Source organism: Oncorhynchus mykiss, chromosome 28, assembly GCF_057628025.1.
Source record: "Oncorhynchus mykiss isolate SJ-2025 chromosome 28, ASM5762802v1, whole genome shotgun sequence".
Classification (NCBI taxonomy): Eukaryota; Metazoa; Chordata; class Actinopteri; order Salmoniformes; family Salmonidae; genus Oncorhynchus; species Oncorhynchus mykiss.
The window spans coordinates 931,952-958,787 of NC_143049.1; the positions used below are offsets into that span (position 1 = coordinate 931,952).

Below are 26,836 nucleotides of genomic sequence, written 5' to 3' on the forward strand. Positions count from 1 at the left end.
CAGTCATTCAAACCTCTATATTTATGACAGTGCCAAAGGGTGGAGCTACGTCTACATCTACACTAGAAGAACATTTTATGGGATATGTGCCACGTAAAGGACGGAGAGACAGTTATCTATGGGAGAGCAGGGCAATATTTCAGACATATGTTTCACATTGTATACCTTCTCTTCTTAAATCAACCATGGACTTATCTATCTGGTCTCTCTTAACTGGAACTCTAGACTGGTACTGGAAACTGGTACTCTGGATTTGTACTGGAAATGGGTACTCTAGACTGGTACTGGAAACTGGTACTTTAGACTGTTATTGGACACTGCATTAGCAATCGTTGAAATCCATTAATTTAAGAAATCTAAAGTAAACTGCAAGTAAACCATATCTGGTCCTCTTGGAATGGCAGTCTTGATGAAGTATAAGTGCCAAACATTATTTTCATTTTTTTCTTTCCTCAGTTTTATATTTCTTGGAGGTTGTAAAATGTGCATGGCATTCTTTAAGCTGTTCTGATTAAAGCAGACCTCTGTCATCTCTGAACCTGTAAAGCACTATGCACTTAGTGCCCACTGTTCTAGCCTAGACTATAGAATAGGCTTCAGTGTATTATGTCATTTGACAAGGTTGGCCTCTGAAGTATTGCACACAATACAGTGCATTCTGAAAGTATTCAGACTCCTTGACCTTTTCCACATTTTGTTACTTTACAGCCTTATTCTGAAATGGATTAAATACTTTTTTACCCCCTCATCGATCTACATACAATACCCCATAATGACAAAGTGAAAACAGGTTTTTAGAAATTTTTTCACAATTATAAAACATAAAAAACGGATACCTTATTTACATAAGTATTCAGACCCCTCAACCCTTGAAATTGAGCTCAGGTGCATCCTGTTTCCATTAATCATCCTTGAGATGTTTCTACAACTTGATTGGAGTCCACCTGTGGTAAATTCAATTGATTGGACATGATTTGGAAAGGCACACACCTGTCTATGTAAGGTCCCACAGTTGACAGTACATGTAAAAGAGCAAAAAACCAAGCCATGAGGTCGGAAGAATTGTCCGTAGAGCTCAAAGACAGGATTGTGTCGAGGCACAGATCTGAAGAAGGGTGCCAAAATTTCTGCAGCATTGAAGGTTCCACAGTACACAGTAGCCTCCATCATTCTAAAATAGAAGAAGTTTGGGACCACCGGGACTCTTCCTAGAGCTGGCCTCCCGGTCAAACTGAGCAAGGGCCTTGGTCAGGAAGGTGACCAAGAATACGATGGTCACTCTGACAGACCTCCGGAGTTTCTCTGTGGAGATGGGGGAACCTTCCCGAAGGACAACCATCTCTGCAGCATTCCACCAATCAGGGCTTTATGGTAGAGTAGTCAGATGGAAGCCATTCCTCAGTAAAAGGCACATGACAGCCCCTTTGGAATTTGCCAAAAGGCACCTAAAGGCTCTTAGACCATGAGAAACAAGATTCTCTGGTCTGATGAAACCAAGATTGAAGTCTTTGGACTGAATGCCAAACTGGAGGAAACCAGGTACCATCCCTATGGTGAAGCATGCTGTGGGGATGTTTTTCAGCGGCAGGGACTGGGATACTAGATCAAGGGAAAGGTTCACCATCCGTCTGGACAATGACCCTAAGCACAAAGCCAAGACAAAGCAGGTGTGGCTTCGGGACAAGTCTCTGAATGTCCTTGAGTGGCCCCTCCAAGAGCCTGGACTTGAACCCAATCGGCATCAATAGAGAGACCTGAAAATAGCTGTGCAGCAACGCTCCCCATCCAACCTGACAGAGCTTGAGAGGATCCCAAATACAGGTGTGCCAAGCTTCTAGCGTCATACCCAAGAAGACTCGAGGTTGTAATCACTGCCGAAGGTGCTTCAACAAAGTACTGAGTAAAAGGTCTGAATATTTATATAAATGTGATATTTATTTTTTTATAAATTTGCAAATAAAATTAATAAAAATGTGTTGTCATTATTGGGTATCTACACATAGTAGATTAATGAGGAAAAATTATTATTTTTATTTACTTTAGAATAAGGCTGTAACGTAACAAAATGTGGAAAAAGTCAAGGGGACTCAATACTTCCTGAATGAACTGTACAATATATGAGATTACCCTGAACCATAAATCAAATCAAATTTATTTATATAGCCCTTTGTACATCAGCTGATATCTCAAAGTGCTGTACAGAAGCCCAGCCTAAAAACCCCAAACAGCAAGCAATGCAGGTGTAGAAGCACGGTGGCTAGGAAAAACTACCTTGAAAGGCCAAAACCTAGGAAGAAACCTAGAGAGGAACCAGGCTATGAGGGGTGGCCAGTCCTCTTCTGGCTGTGCCGGGTGGAAATTATAACAGAACATGGTCAAGATGTTCAAATGTTCATAAATGACCAGCATGGTCAAATAATAATAAGGCAGAACAGTTGAAACTGGAGCAGCAGCACAGTCAGGTGGACTGGGGACAGCAAGGAGTCATCATGTCAGGTATTCCTTGGGCATGTTCCTAGGGCTCAGGAGCTCCGAGAGAGAGAAAGAGAGAAGGAGAGAATTAGAGAACGCACACTTAGATTCACACAGGACACCGAATAGGACAGGATAACTACTCCAGATATAACAAACTGACCCTAGCCCCCCGACACATAAACTACTGCAGCATAAATACTGGAGGCTGAGACAGGAGGGGTCAGGAGACACTGTGGCCCCATCCGAGGACACCCCCGGACAGGGCCAAACAGGAAGGAAATAACAGAGGTGTTACCTTAGACAAAAAATGTACCACTAACAATTTACAGAACCATTCATATTATTCAAATAAAAACAATATGTGTTACATTAAGACCTAGATTCAGTCCATAGCGCTGAAGATTCATATTCTAGCACAATTGAAATTTAAAGGTAATTTCCGATTGAGCATATGCAGAGTTTACCATGAATGCAGTCTCTGCGAATGTCGGAACATTGCCTTTCAATTTCAATCCTACTGTAGAGCGGATATTCAGCATTACGGGTGAATCTAGCCCTTACATGCTGACCACACTGCTCATTTCCCTTGCGCTAGCGTTGCAAAATAAATGCACACATACATGTTATTCAGTCATTGCACCCACACTGCTCACGCGCGCCAATGAGAGTCTGCGTTGCCAAGCTCGAAAATAGAAGTCAGTTCTATTTGTGACACTGAACGCAATGCAAATCCTGCCTCTACCATCTCCTCATTGGGTTATAGAAGCAAACACCCACGTGCCATCTCCTCATTGGTTATACCCATGTGGGTGATTGAAAGATGAACTGAGTTCATACTAATACTAATACTTTGAAAGTTTGATGCCAATCGCCATATAAAGAGTTCGTTTTGATATTCCAACCTGCGTGTTGTGATCGCGTTTGGTGTTGGGGGTCAAAATCAATTTGCGCACGATGGGGCACGTGTGCATCCAGTTTGGGTACGGTGTCAGATGAACATTGTTTTGTACTGTTCTATCTGTCATGGAAATGCAGAGGGTGGGAATTGGAGTGTTGCTCTGGACAGATATCAGTTTGAGTTCTCAAAACCTTGAATCTTGAAGTAACTTCAAGTTCAGCAAAATGCTGATTTGCTGCTAGACAGGAATTTCATAGCACTGATGTCAATGAGAGAAGGTTTTGGCAGCTACTTTACCTGAGGTCTCTGATGGTTGGATCACAGACGCATCAATCTGACCAATGCTTCAATCATTAACTACGCAAACACAGAATCCCACCCACTCAGCGAAGGTTGCTAAACTGTACAGATTTTACCATGCATTTTAAGCAGACAAATTGTCAAATATATGGTGGTGATTTTGTTGTATAGAGAGTATTTTGTACAATGGAATTCATGCTTGTTTTGTCTTGTATTAATATTACTCATTGGAGAAGGACATTTTGTTTTGCTGGATTATTTAACCACTGTGTTTTCAAACCTTGTAAATTATAGGGTTGCTGCCAGTTATTTAATAATGCTCTTTTATGTTATGAAATATTGGTCACATATAACTGTTGTAAAGGTAACTAACAGAGATATTTATGATTTCTTTGTTTGGTTGTCACTTGATGTGTAAATATAAAAAAGACTGTTTATGTATTTCCTGCAGTACTAACAAGCTGTGTTGTGTGATATCTTTTAATATAAAATTGCATTTGCATTTTAACGGAAATGTGGCACACTTTTTTGTTGTCTCACAAGTTTGAAATAATGGATCTTCCTCACTGCAGATTTTACAGAAGCCCTGAAGTCCAGGGTTAAAAAGAAAGAAAAAAAACAAACATACTTAATATCTAGTTTGAACGACTTAATTGTTATGTTGTCTCTATTAGGCCTCATCTGTTATGCTCCTTATCAGACCCTGTAATTGTTGTTGCAGCCATTCATTCACTGATTCCATCCATTGATATGATTATTAATTGACAATTATTTAGGCCTATTTGGTTGTAATTATTTAGCCTACCCCACCCATAGTAGCCCATATCTACTTTATATTGGGCTCCTGAGTGGTGCAGTGGTCTAAGACACTGCATCCCAGCACAGTCCCAGTACCTGGTTCAAATCCAGGCTGCATCACATCTGGCTGTGAATTCCCATTCTCTTAGCGTGGTGCACAATTGTGTGTCGTCCGGTTTTAGCTGGGGTAGGCTGTCATTGTAAGTAAGAATTTGTCTAGTAAAATAAAGAAAATAAACGTTTTGGGGGCGGAATAGAAACACTATAACACTATAATATAAATCTATTTAATTAAGCTAAAATATCAGAAATAAATTGTAAATAATAAAAGGCCGTATCAGTTTCTTTTCATAAATAAAAGGGAATAAATCATCTCAAATTAGAGTGGTTAGATGATTTGTGCACCAAAGGAAGCACCAACAAGCTTGTGCAATGAGCGTGTGAAATGTGCTTTAACAACATACTTTTATTAGCCTACCAGAATTGCCTACAAAAAGGTTTGCTTTAGGCCATCAATTGAAAGGTTTAAATTGTTATCACCTACAGTTCACAGAAAGGTTATTTTGTTTTTTTTATATATATATATTTGTTTTAATATATAAATATCAATGTATTTATATATATTATAACAAATATACATAAAAACACACAATTATAACCTGCTTTGGGCCTAAAAAGTATTTAGTCAGCCACCGATTGTGCAAGTTCTCCCACTTAAAAAGATGAGAGGCCGGTAATTGTCATCATAGGTACACTTCAACTATGACAGGCAAAATGAGAAAAAAAAATCCAGAAAATCACATTGTAGGATTTTTAATGAATTTATTTGCAAAACCTAAACCCATAGGGGAGGGTCTAGGTGGGCATCTGTCCACGGTGGCGGCTCTGACACGGGACGTGGACCCCACTCCACCTTAGTCTCGGCCCATTTAGGTGGCGCCTTTGGAGCGGCGACCCTCGCTGCCGACCTCGGACTGGGGACCCCTGCAACGCCGGAGTGACGGGCGACCCCGGCAGCGCCGGAGTGACGGGCGACCCCGGCAGCGCCGGAGTGACGGGCGACCCCGGCAGCGCCGGAGTGACGGGCGACCCCGGCGGCTCTGGACAGGAGGGAGACTCTGGAAGCGTGGACAGGAGGGAGAACCTGGAGGGAGGAGACAGAGAGACAGCCTGGTGCGTGGGGCTGCCACAGGAGGCCTGGTGCGTGGAGGAGGCACCGGATGGACCGGACCGTAGAGGCGCACTGGAGGTCTCGAGCACAGAGGTTGCACAACCTGTCCTGGCTGTATACTCCCGGTAGCCCGGCAAGTGCGGCGGGGTAGAACAGACCGCACTGGGCTGTGCTGGCGAACCTGGGACACCGTGCGTAGGGCTGGTGACATATAACCCAGGCTGAGGAAACGCACTGGAGACCTGATGCGCTGAGCCGGCTTCATTACTCCTGGCTCGATGCCCAATCGAGCCCGGCCGATACGAGGAGCTGCGATGTAGCTCAACGGGCTATGCCTGCGCACTGGGGACACCGTGCGCCTCACCGCATAACACGGTGCCTGCCCGGTCAACCTCTCGCCACGGTAAGCACGGGGAGTTGGCTCAGGTCTCCTACCTGACTTAGCCACACTCCTCGTGTGCCACCCCCCAATACATTTTTGGGGCTGCCTCTCGTGCCTGTTGCGCTGCCGTGCTAACTTCTCATATCGCCACTGCTCGGCTTTAGCTGCCTCCAGCTCTTCCCTGGGGCGGCGATTTTCCCCAGCCTGTGCCCAGGGTCCCTTACCGTCCAAAATCTCCTCCCAAGTCCAGGAGTCCAGAACCCTCTGCTACAGGTTACCACGCTGCTTGGTCCGGTTGTGGTGGGTGGTTCTGTAAAGGAGGAGTATGAAATATTGGACCAATATGCAGCGTGGTAAGTGTTCGTCATATTTATTACACTGAACACAGAAAACAAACGAACAAGAGAATAAAGGAAAACCGAAACAGTCCCCTATGGTGAAAACACTGAAACGGAAAATAACCACCCACAAACAAAAGTGGGAAAACAGGCTACCTAAGTATGGTTCTCAATCAGAGACAACGATAGATAGCTGCCACTGATTGAGAACCACACCCGGCCAAACACACAGAAATAGAACACAAAAACATAGAATGCCCACCCCAACTCACGCCCTGACCAAACCAAAATAGAGACATAAAAAGGATCTCTAAGGTCAGGTCGTGACAGTATAATGCGTATGTGATTGTGTGTTTGTATGCATGTGTCTATGTTTGCATTGCTTCACAGTCCCCGCTGTTCCATAAGGTGTATTTTATTTGTTTTTAAATCAAATTTTACTGCTGGTATGAGTGACTTGATGTGGAATGGAGTTCCGTGAAGTCATGACTCTCTATAGTACTGTGCGCCTCCCATAGTCTGTTCTGGACTTGGGGACTGTGAAGAGATCTCTGGTGGCATGTCTTGTGGGGTAGGTATGGGTGTCTGAGCTGTGTGCCAGGTGTTCAAACAGACAGCTCAGTGCATTCAACATTTCAATACCTCCAAAAAATATAAGTAATCATGGAGTCAATGCTTCCTCCACTTTGAGCCAGGAGAGATTGACATGTGAGAGAATGTTTGCTCTGTGTACACCCAAGGGCGAGCCGTGCTCCCCTGTTCTGAGCACTTGACCACACAACTGAACAGTAGTCCAGGTGCGACAAAACTAGGGCCTGTAGGACCTGCCTTGTTGATTGTGCTGTTAAGAATGCAGAGCAGCGCTTTATTTCTCCCCATTTTAGCTACTGTGCTATCAATATGTTTTGACCATGACAGGATTACTCCAAGCAGTTTAGTCAACAAAACTTGCTCAATTTCCATATTATTCATTACAAGATTTAGGTTTTTTTTCTCCATTTTTTTTCTCACCTTTATTTAACCAGGTAGGCTAGTTGAGAACAAGTTCTCATTTGCAACTGACAACAGAGTTACACATGGAGTAAACAATAAACAAGTCAATAACATAGTAGAAAAAAATAATCTATATACATTGTGTGCAAAAGGCATGAGGAGGTAGGCAATAAATAGGCCATAGGAGTGAATAATTACAATTTAGCAGATTAACACTGGAGTGATAAATGATCAGATGAACATCTGCAGGTAGAGATACTGGTGTGCAAAAGAGCAGAAAAGTAAATAAAATAAAAACAGTATGGGGATGAGGTAGGTAAATTGGTTGGGCAATATACTGTACAGATGGACTATGTACAGCTGCAGCAATCAGTTAGCTGCTCAGATAGCAGATGTGTAAAGTTGGTGAGGGAGATAAAAGTCTCCAACTTCAGCAATTTTTGCAATTCGTTCCAGTCACAGGCAGCAGAGAACTGGAAGGAAAGGTGGCCAAATGAGGTTTTTGCTTTAGGGATGATCAGTGAGATACACCTGCTGGAGCGCGTGCTACGGGTGGGTGTTGCCATCGTGACCAGTGAACTGAGATAAGGCGGGGCTTTACCTAGCATAGACTTGTAGATGACCTGGAGCCAGTGGGTCTGGCGACGAACATGTAGCGAGGGCCAGCCGACTAGAGCATACAGGTCGCAGTGGTGTGTGGTATAAGGTGCTTTAGTAACAAAACGGATGGCACTGTGATAAACTGCATCCAGTTTGCTGAGTAGAGTATTGGAAGCTATTTTGTAGATGACATCGCCGAAGTCGAGGATCGGTCGGAAAGTCAGTTTTACTAGGGTAAGTTTTACGGTGTGAGTGAGGGAGGCTTTGTTGCGAAATAGAAAGCCGACTACAGATTTGATTTTGGATTGGAGATGTTTGATATGAGTCTGGAAGGAGAGTTTGCAGTCTAGCCAGACAACTAGGTACTTATAGATGTCCACATATTCTAGGTCGGAACCATCCAGGGTGGTGATGCTAGTCGGGCGTGTGGGTGCAGGCAGCGAACGGTTGAAAAGCATGCATTTGGTTTTACTCGCGTTTAAGAGCAGTTGGAGGCCACGGAAGGAGTGTTGCATGGCATTGAAGCTCGTTTGGAGGTTAGATAGCACAGTGTCCAAGGAAGGGCCAGAAGTATACAGAATGGTGTCGTCTGCGTAGAGGTGGATCAGGGAATCGCCCGCAGCAAGAGCAACATCATTGATATATACAGAGAAAAGAGTCAGCCCGAGAATTGAACCCTGTGGTACCCCCATAGAGACTGCCAGAGGACCGGACAACATAGATTTGACACAATGAACTCTGTCTGCAAAGTAGTTGGTGAACCAGGCAAGGCAGTCATTAGAAAAACCGAGGCTACTGAGTCTGCCGATAAGAATATGGTGATTGACAGAGTCGAAAGCCTTGGCCAGGTCGATGAAGACGGCTGCACAGTACTGTCTTTTATCGATGGCGGTTATGATATCGTTTAGTACCTTGAGCGTGGCTGAGGTGCACCCGTGACCAGCTCGGAAACCGGATTGCACAGCGGAGAAGGTACGGTGGGATTCGAGATGGTCAGTGATCTGTTTATTGACTTGGCTTTCGAAGACCTTTGATAGGCAGGGCAGGATGGATATAGGTCTGTAACAGTTTGGGTCCAGGGTGTCTCCCCCTTTGAAGAGGGGGATGACCGTGGCAGCTTTCCAATCCTTGGGCATCTCAGATGATACAAAGGAAAGGTTGAACAGGCTGGTAATAGGGGTTGCGACAATGGCGGCAGATAGTTTCAGAAATAGAGGGTCCAGATTGTCAAGCCCAGCTGATTTGTATGGGTCCAGGAATTGCAGCCCTTTCAGAACATCTGCTATCTGGATTTGAGTGAAGAAGAAGCTGGGGAGGCGTGGGCGAGTAGCTGCGGGGGAGGGGGGGGCGGAGCTGTTGGTCCGAGGTTGTAGTAGCCAGGAGGAAGGCATGGCCAGCCGTTGAGAAATGCTTGTTGAAATGTTCGATTATCACGGATTTATCGGTGGTGACCATGTTACCTAGCCTCAGTGCAGTGGGCAGCTGGGAGGAGGTGCTCTTGTTCTCCATGGACTTTAGTGTCCCAGAACTTTAGTAGTTAGAGCTACAGGATGCAAATTTCTGCTTGAAAAAGCTGGCCTTTGCTTTCCTGATTGACTGCGTGGTTGAGGTTTAGTGAATGATTTATCCCAAATGCAATGCTTTTAGTTTTTGAAGTATTTAGTACTAACTTATTCCTTGCTTCCCATTCTGAAACTGCAGCTCTTTGTTAAGTGTTGCTGTAATTTCAGTCGCAGTGGTAGCTGAAGTGTATAGTGTTGAGTCATCCGCATACATAGACACATTGGTTTTACTCAAAGTGGCAGGTTGTTAGTAAAGATTGAAAAAAGTAAGGGGCCTAGGCAGCTGCTCTTGGGTGATTCCTGATTGTACCTGAATTATGTTGGAGAGGCTTCCATTAAAGAACACCCTCTGTGTTCTGTTAGACAGGTAACTCTTTATCCATGTAACGACGTTCGTCTGTAGGAGGAGAAGCGGACCAAAAAGCAGCGTGGTGGTTATTCATGTTCTTTAATGGAAAACTGAACGATACATGAAATAACTCAAATCTACAAAACAACAAACGGAACGTGAAAACCTATACAGCCTATCCTGTGACAACAAACACAGTGACAGGAACAGTCTCCCACAAACACACAGTGAAACCCAGGCTACCTAAGTATGATTCTCAATCAGAGACAACTAATGACACCTGCCTCTGATTGAGAACCATACTAGGCCGAAAACATAGAAATGCCCCAAAACATAGAAAAACAAACATAGACTGCCCACCCAACTCACGCCCTGACCATACTAAATAAATACAAAACAACAGAAATAGAGGTCAGAACGTGACAGTACCCCCCCCCCCCCCAAAGGTGCGGACTCCGGCCGCAAAACCTTGACCTATAGGGGAGGGTCTGGGTGGGCGTCTGTCCGCGGTGGCGGCTCTGGCGCGGGACGCGGACCCCACTTCACCATTGTCTTAGTCCGCCTTATTGTCCGCCTCCCTGGCTTACTCACCATGGCCACCCCTCTCAATGACCCCACTGGACAGAGGGGCTGCTCGGGACAGAGGGGCAGCTCGGGACAGAGGTGAAGCAGCTGCTCGGGACAGAGGGACAACTGCTCGGGACAGAGGGGCAGCTGCTCGGGACAGAGGGGCGATAGCAGCTCGGGACAGAGGGGCGATAGCAGCTCGGGACAGAGGGGCGATAGCAGCTCGGGACAGAGGGGCGATAGCTGCTCGGGACAGAGGGGCGATAGCTGCTCGGGACAGAGGGGCGATAGCTGCTCGGGACAGAGGGGCGATAGCTGCTCGGGAGAGAGGGGCGGCAGCTGCTCGGGACAGAGGGGCAGCTGCTCGGGACAGAGGGACAGCTGCTCGGGACAGAGGGACAGCTGCTCGGGACAGAGGGACAGCTGCTCGGGACAGAGGGGCGGCAGCAGCTTGGGACAGAGGGGCGACAGCTGCTCTGGACAGAGGGGCAGCTGCTCGGGCGGCCCCTGGCTGACTGACGGCACTGGCGGCCCCTGGCTTACTGGCGGCCCCTGGCTGACTGGCGGCACTGGCGGCCCCTGGCTGACTGGCGGCACTGGCGGCCCCTGGCTGACTGGCGGCACTGGCGGCCCCTGGCTGACTGGCGGCACTGGCGGCCCCTGGCTGACTGGCGGCACTGGCGGCCCCTGGCTGACTGGCGGCACTGGCGGCCCCTGGCTGACGGGCGGCACTGGCGGCTCCTGGCAGACGGGCGGCACTGGCGGCTCCTGGCAGACGGGCGGCACTGGCGGCGCTGGGCAGACGGGCGGCGCTGGCGGCGCTGGGCAGACGGACGCGCTGGGGCCGCTGGGCAGACGGACGGCGCTGGCGCCGCTGGGCAGACGGGCGGTGTTGGCGGCGCTGGGCAGACGGGAGGCTCAGCTGGCGCTGGGCAGACGGGAGGCTCAGCTGGCGCTGGGCAGACGGGAGGCTCAGCTGGCGCTGGGCAGACGGGAAGCTCCGGCAACGCTGGAGAAGAGGAAGGCCCTGGTAGCGCCGGAGAGGCGGGAGACTCCGGCAGCGGCGCCGGACAGGCGGGAGGCTCCGGCAGCGGCGCCGGACAGGCGGGAGGCTCCGGCAGCGGCGCCGGACAGGCGGGAGGCTCCGGCAGCGGCGCCGGACAGGCGGGAGGCTCCGGCAGCGGCGCCGGACAGGCGGGAGGCTCCGGCAGAGGCGCCGGACAGGCGGGAGGCTCCGGCAGAGGCGCCGGACAGGCGGGAGGCTCCGGCAGCGCTGGAGAGGAGGAAGCCCCTGTAAGGATGGGCCGGAGAGACAGCCTGGTACGGGGGGCTGCCACCGGAGGGCTGGTGCGTGGAGGTGGTGACGGATAGACCGGACCGTGAAGGCGTACTGGAGATCTTGAGAGCAGGGCTGGCACCAACCGCCCTGGCTGGATCTTCACCCTAGCCCGGCAGATGTGGGGAGCTGGGATGTAGCGCACAGGGCTAAGCACGCGTACTGGGGACACCGTGCAAACAACTGCATAACACGGTGCCTGACCAGCACCATGCCCGCCACAGTTAGCACTGCTAGGAGCACTGTAGTGCTGAGATGGCACAGGACGTGCAAGGCTAGGGAGATGCACAGGAGGCCTGGTGCGTGAGGCTGGCACAGTCTTCACCAGACCCCTCGCACGCACCTCAGGATGAGTATGGATAGCTGACCCCGGTGCCATTAAATCCCTGACACGCTCCGTCGGGCGAATGTCGTGCCTCATGCACCAAACCAGCAAATCCCTCATATCTCTCTCCTCCAATTTCCCCATTAACTCCTTCACAGTCTCTGCTTCGCTCACCTCCAACACCAGCTCTGGTTCTGAGCTCCTCCTTGGCTCCTCACGATAAACGGGGGGAGTTGGCTCAGGTCTGACTCCTGACTCTGCCACACTCCCCCTGTGCCCCCCCCCCCCAATACATTTTTGGGGGTGACTCTCGGGCTTCCATCCGCTCTGCCGTGCTAGTTCCTCATAATGCCGCCTCTCTGCTTTTGCTGCCTCCAGCTCGGCCTTGGGGCGGCAATATTCTCCTGGCTCTGCCCAGGGTCCTTTCCCGTCTAGAATCTCCTCCCAAGTCCATCTCTCCAAGTAGTGCAGCCTCTCCCACTGCTGCTTCTGCTGCTGCTGCTGTTGCTCCTCCTGCTGCTGCCTTTGCTGCTGCTGCTGTTGCTCCTGCTGCACCAGTCGCTTCTCCTGCTGCTGCTGTTGCTGCAGCCTCTGTTTACCACGCCGCTTGGTCCTTGGTGGGTGGGTGATTCTGTAACGACGTTCGTCTGTAGGAGGAGAAGCGGACCAAAAAGCAGCGTGGTGGTTATTCATGTTCTTTAATGGAAAACTGAACGATACATGAAATAACTCAAATCTACAAAACAACAAACGGAACGTGAAAACCTATACAGCCTATCCTGTGACAACAAACACAGTGACAGGAACAGTCTCCCACAAACACACAGTGAAACCCAGGCTACCTAAGTATGATTCTCAATCAGAGACAACTAATGACACCTGCCTCTGATTGAGAACCATACTAGGCCGAAAACATAGAAATGCCCCAAAACATAGAAAAACAAACATAGACTGCCCACCCAACTCACGCCCTGACCATACTAAATAAATACAAAACAACAGAAATAGAGGTCAGAACGTGACAATCCACAATATTGCAGGGGGAGTAAAGCCATAATTCACAAGTTTTTCCAGCAACAGCCTTGTATTATTTCTTACATTGTTAGCCCAGAAAATCTTAAGTGTTATTACATACAGCTGGGAATAATTTTTTGGATATCAGAGCGACATCAACCTACAGGGAAATGGTTGCTTTCCAGAGAGACATCAGGGGTTGTAACATACTCTGTTTCATGGAAACATGGCTCTCTCAGGATATGCTGTCGGTACAGCCACCTGGATTCTCATTGCGTCGCGCCAACAGGAATTAACATCTTTCCGGGAAGAAAAAGGGTGGGGTGTATGTTTCATGACAAATTACTCAAGGTGTAATTGTTACAACATACAGGAACTCAAGTCCTTCTGTTCACCTGACAGTCAATAATTATCTTTGGTTATTGTCACAGCTGTGTATATCCCCCCTCAAGCCGATACCACGACGGCCCTCAAGGAACTTCAATGGACTTAATGCAAACTGGAAACAATATATCCTGAGGCTGGATTTGTTGTAGCTGAGGATTTTAACTAAGGAAATTTGAGAACAGGGCTACCTAAACTCTATCAACGCTGGAAAAACACTTTACCACAGTTACTCTAACTTCCGCGATGCATACAATGCCCTCCCCCACACTCTTTTGGCAAATCTGACCACGACTCCATTTTGCTCCTCCCTTCCTATGGACAGAAACTCAAACAGGAAGTACCTGTGCTAAGGAATATTCAACGCTGGTCTGACCAACCAGAATCCACGCTTCAAGATTGTTTTGACCACGCGGACTGGAATAAGTTCCAGGTAGCCTCAGAAAATAATATTGACGTATATGCTGATTCGGTGAGTGAATTGATAAGGAAGTGTACAGGAGATGTTGTACCCACTGTGACTATTAAAACCTAAACTAACCAGAAACTGTGGATAGATGGTGGAATTCGCGCAAAACTGAAAGCGCGAACCACCACATTTAACCATGGAAAGGTGACTGGGAAAATGGCAAGGCAATCAAACAAGCTCTATCAGTATAGAGACAAAGTGGAGTCACAATTCAACGACTCAGACACAAGATGCATGTGGCAGGGTCTACAGACAATCACGGACTACAAAGGAAAACCAGCCACGTCACGCACACCGATGTCTTGCTTCCAGACAAACTAAACACCTTCCTTGCCTGCTTTGAGGATAATACAGTGCCACCGATGTGGCCCGCTACCAAGGACTGTGGGCTCTCCTTCTCCGTGGCCGATGTGAGTAAAACATTTAAACGTGTTAACCCTCGCAAGGCTGCTGGCCCAGACGGCATCCGTAGCCGCGTCCTCAGAGCAGGCGCAGACCAGCTACCTGGTGTGTTTATAGACATATTCAATCAATCCCAATCCCAGTCTGCTGTCCCCACATGCTTCAAGATGGCCACCAATGTACCTGTGTCCAAGAATGCAAGGGTAACTGAACTAAATGGCTATCGCCCCGTAGCACTAACTTCTGTCATCATGAATTGCTTTGAGAGACTAGTCAAGGATCATATCACCTCCACCTTACCTGTCACCCTATGCCCACTTCTATTTTTTTTACCACCTCAATAGGTCCACAGACAATGCAATCGCCATCACACTGCAAACTGCCCTATCCCATCTGGACAAGAGGAATACCTATGTAAGAATGCTGTTCATTGACTTTAGCTCAGCATTCAACACCATAGTACCCTCCAAGCTCACCATTAAGCTTGAGGCCCTTGGTCTCAACCCTGCCCTGTGCAATTGAGGCCTGGACTTCCTGACGGGCCGCCCCCAGGTGGTGAAGGTATATGACAGCTTGGGGCGGCAGGGTAGCCTAGTGGTTAGAGTGTTGGACTAGTAACCGGAAGGTTGCAAGTTCAAACCCCCGAGCTGACAAGGTACAAATCTGTCGTTCTGCCCCTGAACAGGCAGAACTGTTCCTAGGCCGTCATTGAAAATAAGAATTTGTTCTTAACTTACTTGCCTAGTTAAATAAAGGTAAAAAAAAACATAGGAAACAACATCTCACACCTTCTATCTCAAGGCCATCAGACTGTTAAACAGCCATCACTATCACAGAGAGGCTTTGGCCACTTTAATAGATGGAATACTAGTTACTTTAATGATGCCACTTTAATTCCATTTTGCTGGCAAGGTTTTTCTGGTTGGTTTCCAACATCTCACAACCTAGATCCTAAATGTTTAATCTTGTGAACTAAGTTTATTTGCCACTTTAATAATTTGTACATAAATTGCCTTACTTATCTCATACTGTATCAAATCGAATCAAATGTATTTGTTACATAGACATGGTTAGCAGATGTTAACCTGTTGCGATGAGCAATCCCGTATCCGGGAGCGTAATTATAGCCTCAAGCTCATTACCATAACGCAACGTTAACTATTCACGAAAATCGCAAATGAAATGAAATAAATATATTGGCTCACAAGCTTAGCCTTTTGTTAACAACACTGTCATCTCAGATTTTCAAAAAATGCTTTTCAACCATAGCTACACAAACATTTGTGTAAGACTATTGATAGCTAGCATAGCATTAAGCCTAGCATTCAGAAGGCAACATTTTCACAAAAACAAGAAAAGCATTCAAATAAAATAATTTACCTTTGAGGAACTTCGGATGTTTTCAATGAGGAGACTCTCAGTTAGATAGCAATGTTCAGTTTTTCCAAAAAGATGATTTGTGTAGGAGAAATCGCTCCGTTTTGTTCATCACGTTTGGCTAAGAAAACCCCCCGAAAATTCAGTCATTACAACGCAAACTTTTTTCCAAATTAACTCCATAATATCGACAGAAACATGGCAAACGTTGTTTAGAAGCAATCCTCAAGGTGTTTTTCACATATCTATTCGATGATAAATCACTCGTGGCAGTTTTGTTTCTCCTCTGTTCAAAATTGATAGTTTCGACGGAGGACACCGAGCGGATACCTGGTAAATGTAGTCTCTTATGGTCAATTTTCCAATGATATGCCTACAAATACGTCACAATGCTGCAAACACCTTGGGGAAACGACAGAAAGTGTAGGCTCATTCCTTGCGCATTCACAGCCATATAAGGAGACATTGGCTCACTTCCTGTATGAAATTTCATCTTGGTTTCGCCTGTAGCATTTAGTTCTGTGGCACTCACAGACAATATCTTTGCAGTTTTGGAAACGTCAGAGTGTTTTCTTTCCAAAGCTGTCAATTATATGCATAGTCGAGCATCTTTTCGTGACAAAATATCTTGTTTAAAACGGGAACGTTTTTCATCCAAAAATGAAATACTGCCCCCAGAGGTTCAAGAGGTTAATGCGAGTGTAGCGAAATGCTTGTGCTTCTAGTTACGACAATGCAGTGATAACCAACGAGTAATCTAACCTAACAATTCCAAAAAGAACATGTACATAAAGATATATGAATGAGTGATGGTTCAGAACGGCATAGGCAAGATGCAGTAGATGACTGGGAAGTTAGAATACTATTCTAACTTCCATCTAATGCATCTTAGCCTATGCCACTCTGTCATTGCTCATATATATATTTATATATTCTTATTCCATTCCATTCCTTTACTTGATTGGTGTGTATTAGGTATTTGTTGTGGAAGTGTTAGATATTACTCATTAGGTATTGCTGCAATGTCGGAACTAGAAGCACAAGCCTTTTGCTACACTCGCAATGACATCTGCTAACCATGTCTATGTGACCAATAAAATGTAATTTAATTTTATCGATAATGTCAAAAGCCGCACTGAAGTCTAACAAATCCTTAGATATCGCAAACCCTTGGATATCTGCATGAACCCTAGCCTAAATCATGAATCAGCTATATTAAAATTGGCTCAATTATTTATTTACTGGCTCAATTATATATTTGGGTTACTACATGATACAAAGAAAAAGTCCCTAGCGGACGTAGCCTATATGACGGCTTGGTAGACAAAGGAAAGGGATGGGGACTGAGAAAGAGTGGCAAAAACCAAATGGATTCACTACTCATTCGATAATAATTGCAATGTATATATTTACGCCCGTATGTCGTTGTTGTCTTCTCTGTTGGAATCCGGTCCATCTGCTGGAGAGTCTCTGGTTATGTTCATAGTGGATAGAATAGTTGTTTTGGCGGTTGTCGGAATTCTCGTACTAGACTTATGTAATTTCAAGCTGCAGACTAATAATTATACGTCTAGGATTTGCTAGATTTGCAAGAGATTGATAGTCTCAGAGTTGAACCTTTTCCAGCCTTGTAGCCAAAACTACAGCTGTATTTTCTTTGTGACCTATAGAATTGTAGCCATTCCAACATAGGGAATCTGTTCTGGCGTTCTCTGACTTAATGTAGGAAGTGGGTTTCATACTCTGTGGAAAAAGGGGCGATTCCATGACGCCAACATAATGTCTATTTTCACGTGGGCATGACCACTAATTTGGTTAACTAATATAAAAACCCATGTTTTCTCATTTAGAAGGTTAACCTCACTAGGGGGTGTGGGACAGTAGCATCCCACCTGGCCAACATCCAGTGAAATTGCAGAGCGCCAAATTCAAAAACAGAAATAATCATTGTAAAAATTAATCTCGGTCGTGCGCATGAAAAAGCTCTGGGCCACTGCAGTGTCCACTCATTCAGAGAGGTCTTACTCCCTCATTTTTCAGAATACAAGCCTGAAACAATTTCGAAAGACTGTTGACATCTAGTGGAAGGCATAGGAAGTGCAATTTGAGTCCTAAGTCAATGGATACTGTAAAGACATTCAATAGAAAACTAAAAAAATGAAACAATCCTACTTCCTGGATGGATTTTCCTCAGGTTTACGCCTGCCAAATCAGTTATTTTATACTCACAGTTTTGGAAACTTTAGAGTGTTTTCTATCCAAATCTACCAATTATATGCATATCCTATCTTCTGGGCCTGAGTAGCAGGCAGTTTACTTTGGGCATGCTTTTCATTCAATATACCGAATGCTGCCCCCTACCCTAGTGAAGTTAACATCACATTACATCTTTTCACAAATAGTTTCATGTTTAAATCACATACATTTTACAATATTTAGATGGAAACCTGACTGCTGGGAAATGTACACTTTAAGAGACAGTTGTGTGTTTCCAGTCCTCATGAGATCACCAAATGAAACACACTCGTCATGACTGTCCCTTAAGTTTCCACAGACCACTCCCACATTCTTAAACATATAAACATTGTTTAATTATTCAAACTTTTGATGTCCAAGGGTCTCTCTATGTTCCACAATTTACATTCCAATCTCGAACACTACAGAGCATAGGGGCAGCATATTTTATGACCGACCATAAAACAGCTGACTTCCCGCTCTCCCCCTCTATGAGAGATAGCACGCTGTAGAGTGGACCCCCTTTAACTTCTTGGGGATAGTGAGACGCTAGCGTCTCAGGTGGCCAATAGCCTCGGGAAATGCAGAGCGCCAAATTCAAATAAAACGCTATAAAACTCAAACTTTCATTAAATCACACATGCAGGGTACTCAATTAAAGCTACACTCGTTGTGAATCCAGCCAACATGTCAGATTTTAAAAATGCTTTTCAGCAAAAGCATGAGAAGCTATTATCTGATTGCATGCACCCATCTGAACCAGTAGTAAACAAAATAACTAGCGTAGCAGGCGCTACACACAAAACGCTGAAATAAAATATAAAACATGCATTACCTTTGACGAGCTTCTTTGTTGGCACTCCAATATGTCCCATAAACATCACAATTGGTCCTTTTTTTCAATTAATTCCATCCATGTATACCCAAAATGTCCATTTATAAAGCAGGTTTGATCTGGAAAAAAACAGCTTTCCAAAACACAACGTCACTACAAAACATTTCAAAAGTTGCCTATAAACTTTGTCAAAATATTTCAAACTACTTTTGTAATACAACTTTAGGTATTTTTAATCGTTAATAATCGATCAAATTGTAGACGGGGCAATCTGTATTCAATAGAGCAAGTCAACAAAACATGCACCATTTTTCCTCTTGCGTAACTATCAACAGTGTAACATTGTTCCAGGATGTGCCTCTTCTTCGTTTCACCAATGAGTAACTTCAACCCAATTCCAAAGACTGGTGACATTCTGTGGAAGTCGTAGGAACTGTAAAATGGTCGCTATCAAATTTCCCTTGGCAAAGACAACTGAGGGAACGGTCAGAGGAAAAAAATATAAATAATTCTGAACAGTTTTTCCTCAGGGTTTTGCCTGCTACATAAGTTCTGTTATAGTCACAGACATGATTGAACCAGTTTTTAGAAACTTCAGAGTGTTTTCTATCCACACCTACTAATCATATGCATATAATATATTCCTGGCATGAGTAGCAGGAAGTTGAAATTGTGCACGCTATTTATCCAAAAGTGGAAATGCTGCGCCCTATCCCTAACAAGTTTAAACCTGCTTCTTCAGATCGTCACAGGAGAGTTATGACACCGGTCACCATTCCAACCTCTCAGTGGTGGGGGATCGCATCTGATAGGCAAAATAAAGGGAGCACTGGAGATGGAGTACCGTCATACTTCTCCGGAAGGGACAGTCGGGCATCGCTGACCTGGGTGGACGGCTGGGTAGGCTGGGGGACTGGCTTACTGTGACGACCCATTTTAGGAAGGCCCTACATCAGAGGTATAGAAAACCTCACTGGTGGTGTCGAGGCGGTGGAGAATGTGGACGACCTCCTTCATGGTCATACCCAGTAGAGCCAGCTGGTCATGATGTTGGTGGAATAGATTACCCTGTTCCTCAACCGTCCGGAAAATGGTGTTAACTTCTACTGCTTCCATTACAAAACAGGAGAAGCATACTGAACGTGAACAAAAACCAATACTGCCTAAAGACTGAGGCCACTGAGGGCTAAATAAAGGGGAAGTAATCAGTGTAATGCTGAAGTCCAGGTGTGCAAAACGATGGGGAGCAGGTGTGCGTAATGATGGTTGCCAGGTGTGCGTAATGTGGGTTGCCAAGACCGGTGGTTAGTAGAGAGAGTGAACAGGAGTAGGCGTGACAGCTGATCCCTGGGGCGGCAAGGTAGCCTGGTGGTTAGAGGTGGTTAGAGCTTTGGGCCAGTAACCAAAAGGTTACTGGATCGAGTCCCCAAGCTTACAAGGTAAAAATCTGTTTTTCTGCTCCTGAACAATGCAGCTAACCCACTGTTCCCCTGTAGCAAGTCATTGTAAATAAGAATTTGTTCTTAAATGACTTGCCCAGTTAAATAAAGGTTACACACACATTCTAGCTGAGAAACCTGGCCATCCCTACTCCGGACCTCAGTGAAGACCAAATGACACCACTGTTGAAAGGTGAAGCATGGGTACGGAAGGGTCATAGTGAGTGTGTACTTCATCTGAAGTTATTGAAGGGTTCTCTGAAACTGTATTCACTGTAAATGTTGCATATTTCAGATCAATTGGAGCTTGTTTACCCTCAAGCAATCTGTACTTTGTTCCAAACAAAATGGAGATCATGAAAACTATGATCCCTTATTGATATCACCTGTTAAATTCACTTCAACCAGTGTAGATGAAGGGGAGGAGACAGGTTAAAGAATGGCTGTATGTCTGCCATTCAGAGGGTGAATGGGCAAGACAAAATATTTAAGTGCCTTTGAAAGGTGTATGTGTGTCAAGAACTGCAATGCTGCTGGGTTTTTCCACGCTCAACAATTTCCAGTATATATCGAGAAAGGTCCACCACCCAAAGGACAGCCAACTTGACACAACTGTAGGAAGCATTGGAGTCAACATGGGCCAGCATCCCTGTGGAACGCTTTTGACACCTTCTAGAGTCCATGCCCCAATGAATTTAGGCTCTTCTGAGGGCAAAAGGGGGTACAACTCAATATTAGGAAGGTGTTCCTAATGTTTTGTATACTTAGTATATAAGGAGGTACATCATGAATAATAATGAGTGAGAATTTTACAAAGGCTACAAAAAACAGGCAAACCTCTCACCATTACCAATAACTTTCTCTCTCATTATTATGCACTATTCATTCATGATTATCCATAATAATGTTAGCATTCTAATTAATGTAGAAGTGTTCAGAAACATATTTTATTCTTACTTACAATAATTAAGTAAATATCAATAAACACAACCAAAACGAACTGCAAATGCATCCAATAACTTTGTAGACACAAGCTTGGTGTAGTCATTGATTGCAAGGAATATTGGACAAAGTTCTACACTTCTGTCTACTTTAATACACTATACTTGAATTTAAACAAACACTTATGACTTCTTCAAATGTGAGGGACTAGATATGTAAAGTGCTTTCATTTATAAATGGTAAAACAGTATGAAAATACCCTCAAATAAAACATTTGATCTCAAATCCTATATGCTGGAGTATAGAGCCAAATAAAATGTTTTAGCTTCACTGTCCAAATACATATGGAAAATAAGCCATTACAGGTCCTCTTATTGCCATGAAGCTCGTTGATTGGCCAATGAGTGACCAATCACTTTCCACATCTCAAATGTATTAATTAATTGAAACACCATACCTTTTCCACCACCGGTAGGTATTGCACCCCTTATTCCAGCTGTGCAAATTTAAAAATATTTCTGAAACGCCCTATAGCTTTAGTGCCCCAGGAGAGTGCTAAATTGTACCTATTTGTACTTATTACTACTCCTCCTGGTTGAAGACAAAGGAACCTTATTCTATCTGTGCTACGGAGGAGTAGCTGCATCTAAGCGGGTGAATTCAAGGCGAAACACCCGGCCTCCACTCCCCATCGAATCGTATCTACACTGTTTCATTCCTACGCTGTGAGCCCTGAGCTACAGGGCTGGCTGTCCTCAGAAGACCCCTTTCAGAAGAAGGGCGAGAAATCAGACCACTAAGCCAAAAAGGACACTGACATTGTGAGGACACCAGAGAGTTGCACCAGAAAAGTGCGTCATTGAGAAGCCTAAACGGTCCACGGAGACCTTCAACACGTATTTACATCATTATATTCTGACTGATGTCAATGCACCAGTTCGGGGCAAGGTTAGGGTTAAAATAAGCATAGCTGACAAATTCACCCAAATGTATATTTCTCTCTGTACTTTCTCCCTCTTTCATATCCCCATTTTGGGTAACACGCATCAGAGTGTGTTGGCCCGTTGTACTAAGTTCTAATCAATAGCCTAGACTGTGTTTTGTGTATGTGTATCTTTTATTATCATTTTAGCTTTCTAGTAAATAAATAATCTACTAAAATTGGTGTGGTACGAACTCATTGGTGGGACTCGGATGTGTGCAGATTCCCGGATTATGCGACGTTCAGAATGAGACTGGAGGAAATTGATTAATTAGTGACTGTTGTAAAATTGATATTCTTTGAGTTAATTTTCCCATGGTGCCCCAGGTGAATGAGTTAATAATTGCCTGATTAATTGAATCACGCAATTATAAACCGTTAATCATTCGATGAGCAGCAGTTGTCACATTAACTAATACAACGTCACGACAGCAGTATGGGGATGGATCCACCTAGCCTTCCAGTGAACTTAGGGTATAATTGTGGTTCCATCAGAATCTACAAGCAACAAATGGGTAAGAGCGATTGGCTGATTTCAGACCAGGCCATTGTTTCCAGAAACAAAGAACTGGCCATGGGTTGGCCATTTTGAGGTGAGGTCCTATCTTATTATGTTGAACCTTGATCTAGTCTTACTTTACTCTTGTCTTACTATCTCAACACACACATGATATCTCCTCCGCAAAAAACAGCCTGTTTTCAACCTCTCCTATCAACACACCATGTGGTATATCTAAATTATATAGTAATAACTACAATGATCCTTCAAAGAGGCATTACTTGTAACACCAGTCTCCCACTGCCTTGTACTTCCTAGTCAGAGCACCTCTGTAATAGACTTAGGCTTTCCTTTAAAACTACATCTCCCATCATCCATTTCCTACACATCATCCTATTTCCTACAAACCTTTCATGTCCTTTTTGTGAGGGTCAGAGGTAATTCCCTTTTATGTTACCAGGGTAACAGCTTGAGTAAGCGTCTTTATCTTATACCCAGTTATCTGAATAGCAACCCCATCTGAACTCTCAATATGAACTCTCATTTCATGTTGAAACTGAGCATGAGAAGAACTATGAGGCAGTCCACAGTGACCCTTCCTGCAAATTAGAAGGCTAAAACATCCTTAAAAGCAAGCCAAATCGGTTGACTGGAAACTCTGTGGTCCACCTCTTTGTTCCTGATCATGGAATTACAATACTGTAATTCAATTAAGGAGTGTACCCTTAATGATTTATCAAGAATCAGTCTTCCCACAAATAAAATAATAACTAGGGTCAAGTTCAGCACAAACAAAAGGAAACATTTCGGAACAGAAAACAACGTGAGAGCTTTTATTGGTAGGAATCTCCTTTTTTTTAATGTTCGCTTGATTCCTTAATGTGAATATATTTGAAGGCTCTGACAATGTACCAGAGATAATACCAAAGGCTTTGCAGCATATTAAAGGCTTTGCAGCATATTAAAGACACATTCCTGGTCAACAGTGTGACCCTAATGCTTACTTGTTTTTGTTTTAGTGGGAGCAACCACATGGAAAATAAGTAACAGTTAGCCACTGATAATTTGGCAGATCATTTGTCATCCCCTTAATTGTAAAGGTTGGGGTAGGGTAATCTGATCCTAGATCATTAGTTACCTTCGCCCACAGGACTCTCCAGTGAGGCCTTATCACCCTCTCCAAACACACTGCACAATTAGCTCATGCAGAATCAGTTTCCCTCACGCAATGTATCACACCAAAATGTGAGATTCCAAAGAATTAGGGATTAGAATACTCAAATACTAGTAATTTAATAGGATCTTTATGGCAGGTTCATTAATTTATTTATTTATTTTCCCTGACCTCCATTTGCTGTTACCTTAGTGACTACTGTTTTTTCTGGGGTTCACCAATTCCACAAAGCTCAGTGTTCTACCTGGGATTCAAGCTCCAAGTCCACAAAGCTCAGTGTTCTACCTGGGATTCAAGCTCCAAGTCCAAAGTTCAGTGTTCTACCTGGGATTCAAGCTCCAAGTCCACAAAGCCCAGTGTTCTTACCTGGGATTCAAGTCGACAAAGATTAGTCTCAGACTATTCCAGTCCAGGTCACTATGATTTGAGCATTACGCTTTGAGTGGACAGCCTGAGGACACCATAGGCACATTAACTTCCTCATCAGTGACTCCATTTAGCATATTTTGCAACCCTCTCGTCAACGTCTCCACTATGTTTGGATCAATTACTTGTTCAATCTTCATACTGTTTGACATATTTGGATAAACAGTAGACACCAATACCTCTCCTTCTTTCTCTCTCTCCATATTTTTGTCAGATATATTAGTTCATATTTGTTAGAAATATTTTCTCCGTCATGCAACTTTATGTTATGATAATCTGTAATGTACAGGGTTGTGGGGGAAGTTGGGGCGGGTGCTATTCCAGGTAAATATCCTCTGTTGGACAGGAGTAATCTACAAATTCCTTATAGTACAACTCTTCCTGTAGAAGAGACAAGAGGGGAGAACAGGGGGGGGGGGGGGGGGGGGGTAGATAAACAAAAAGGTTATTCAATCATTCAGTTCCTTACCTGACAGGTATGACAACTCTCTACAGAAGCATACACTCAGTTGTCAGTTTATTAGGTACACCCATCCTGCACCGGGTCGGAGCCCCCTTTGTGTATAAGGTGGCTGTTGTGAAATTGTTAGGTTAAATTACTCGATGGTTATTACTGCATTGTCGGAACTAGAAGCACAAGCATTTCGCTACACTCGCATTAACATCTGCTAACCATGTGTATGTGACGAATACAATTTGATTTGATTTGCCTCCAGAACAGCCTTAATTCTTTGTGGCATGGAAACGTTGCTCAATTGGTATCAAAAGACCGAACGTGTGCCACAAAAACATTTCACACACCATTGCACCACCGCTACCAGCCTTTACCGTAAACACCAGGCAGGATGGGGCCATGGGCTCATGCTACTTACGCCAAGTCTCGACACTGCCCACAGCATGATGCAACAGCATGATGCAACATTCATTGCATCAATTGTCCAGTGTTGGTGATCGCGTGCCCACTGGTGCCACTTCTTGTTTTTAGCTGATTGTAGTGGAACCCGATGTGGTGTGGTTGTCTGCTGCAATAGCCCATCCGTGACAAGGACTGACGATTGTGTGTACCGAGATGCCGTTCTGAACACCACTGTTGTACTGTGCTGTTATTTGCCTTTGGCCCACATGTTAGCTTGAACGATTCTTGCCATTCTCCTTCGACCTCTATCATCAACGAGGAGTTTTAGCCCACAGCACTGCCGCTAACTGGATGTTTTTAGTTTGTCGCATTATTCTCGGTAAACTATGGACACTGTTGTATGTAAAAAGCCCAGCAGGGCTTTTTCTGAGATACTGGAACCGGCGAGTCTGACACCGACAATCATACTATGCTCAAGGTAGCTTAGGTCACTCGTTTTGCCCATTCTAACATTCAATCGAACATTAACTGAATGACTCAATGCTTGTCTGACTGCTTTATGTAGCAAGCCATGTGACCAACTGTCTAGGAGCGAGCCATTTTCGTGAACGGGGTGGTGTACCTAATAAACTGGGTGTACTGGGCCAACTGCAACCAACAGGCAGAATTTAGAGCTGGATTTCTAAAAACGCTACCTACAGGATGCTAAAACATTTGCTTGCAACCAAAAGCCCACAAAAATTAACTAGCAGATCAGTTGATGTCATGTTGTCACTGTTTCAAAAGAGTTAGATGCCAGACAGCTGCGTCTCGGTTCTCTACTCTTGTCCCAATGAAGTATTGGGAACATTGAAAATAGCAAGGCTGGTAATTAATAACACATATTTATTGTTAGAATATAAACCGAATGAATTTTAAGAAACTCGAGGACCGTAAACTCAAGCAGTGTATAGTTCAGTACAGGAAAATAGAGTATAGTTCAGTACAGTAGAAAATAGTTCAGTACCTTAAAGCTCAGTAGAGTAGAGTATAGTTCAGTAAAGTAGAGCACAGTACTGTACTGAAGTGAACTATTCTCTACTGTACTGTACTCTACTTTCCTGTACTGTACTGAACTATACTTTACTCGAGTTTACTGTACAGTAGAGTACGATACTGTATAGTTCAGTACAGTAGAGTACAATGCAATATAGTTCACTACAGTAGAGTAGAGTATAGTTCACTTGAGTACCGTACTCTACTCTACTGTACTATACTCTACTGAACTATACTGCCTGAACTATTTTGTACTGTACTGCACTGAACTATACTCTAGAAAAAGCATATGGTATAGTACAATAGAGTACAGACTGTACTGAACTCCACTCTACTGTACTGAACTCTTCTCTATACTGAACTATACTCAAATTTATTGTACAGTAGAGTAGAGTACAGTAATGTGCAAGACAGTACATTATAAATACCTATGTTTGGGCCACAGAATATAATTTGTAATTTGACACATTGATTATACTATAATTAATACACATATAGATTATATTAACTCAATCATGATTTGCTTGATTAAGTTACTAATTTTAGATGTAGGCAGTTCAGGAATACTTTATTTTCTCATTTTAATAAGAAATGACCATACTGTATTAAAATGTCTTTATTAATGGATAAAATACATTTGAAATGAAAAGTAATCTAACACAAGCTGTACATA

The 26,836-nt window shown here is 44.4% G+C and overlaps 2 protein-coding genes and 1 long non-coding RNA gene across 3 annotated transcripts in view; 1 reads left to right on the forward strand and 2 right to left on the reverse strand.

Annotated features, from left to right (window-relative positions):
- LOC149970650 (uncharacterized) overlaps positions 1-26,836 on the forward strand; it is an 809,841-nt gene that overhangs the window by 355,963 nt on the left and 427,042 nt on the right. The window lies entirely within an intron of this gene.
- On the reverse strand, positions 113-18,994 carry LOC149970651 (uncharacterized). The gene is made up of 3 exons (XM_090226074.1): positions 18,811-18,994; positions 11,157-12,741; positions 113-116 (listed from the first exon to the last, which is right to left on the reverse strand). The coding sequence occupies exons 1-3, from the start codon at positions 18,854-18,856 to the stop codon at positions 113-115; spliced, it is 1,635 nt and encodes a 544-aa protein (XP_090082200.1). The 5' UTR covers positions 18,857-18,994.
- The window catches only part of LOC149970652 (C-Jun-amino-terminal kinase-interacting protein 1-like), a 32,871-nt gene continuing 29,538 nt past the window's right edge, over positions 23,504-26,836 (reverse strand). Inside the window, exon 3 of the mRNA XM_090224744.1 lies at positions 23,504-24,653. Coding sequence (XP_090080870.1) covers positions 24,588-24,653 — 66 coding nt within the window. The 3' untranslated portion in view covers positions 23,504-24,587. The remainder of the gene's footprint in view (positions 24,654-26,836) is intronic.

Coding starts and splice junctions, on each gene's coding strand:
- LOC149970651 (XM_090226074.1), bottom strand. CDS start 18,856: ATGTTTATGGGACATATTGGAGTGCCAACAAAGAAGCTCGTCAAAG. Junction 12,742..18,810: donor AACAAAGAAGCTCGTCAAAG/GTAATGCATGTT, acceptor CTCCTCCTACAG/ACGAACGTCGTTACAGAATC.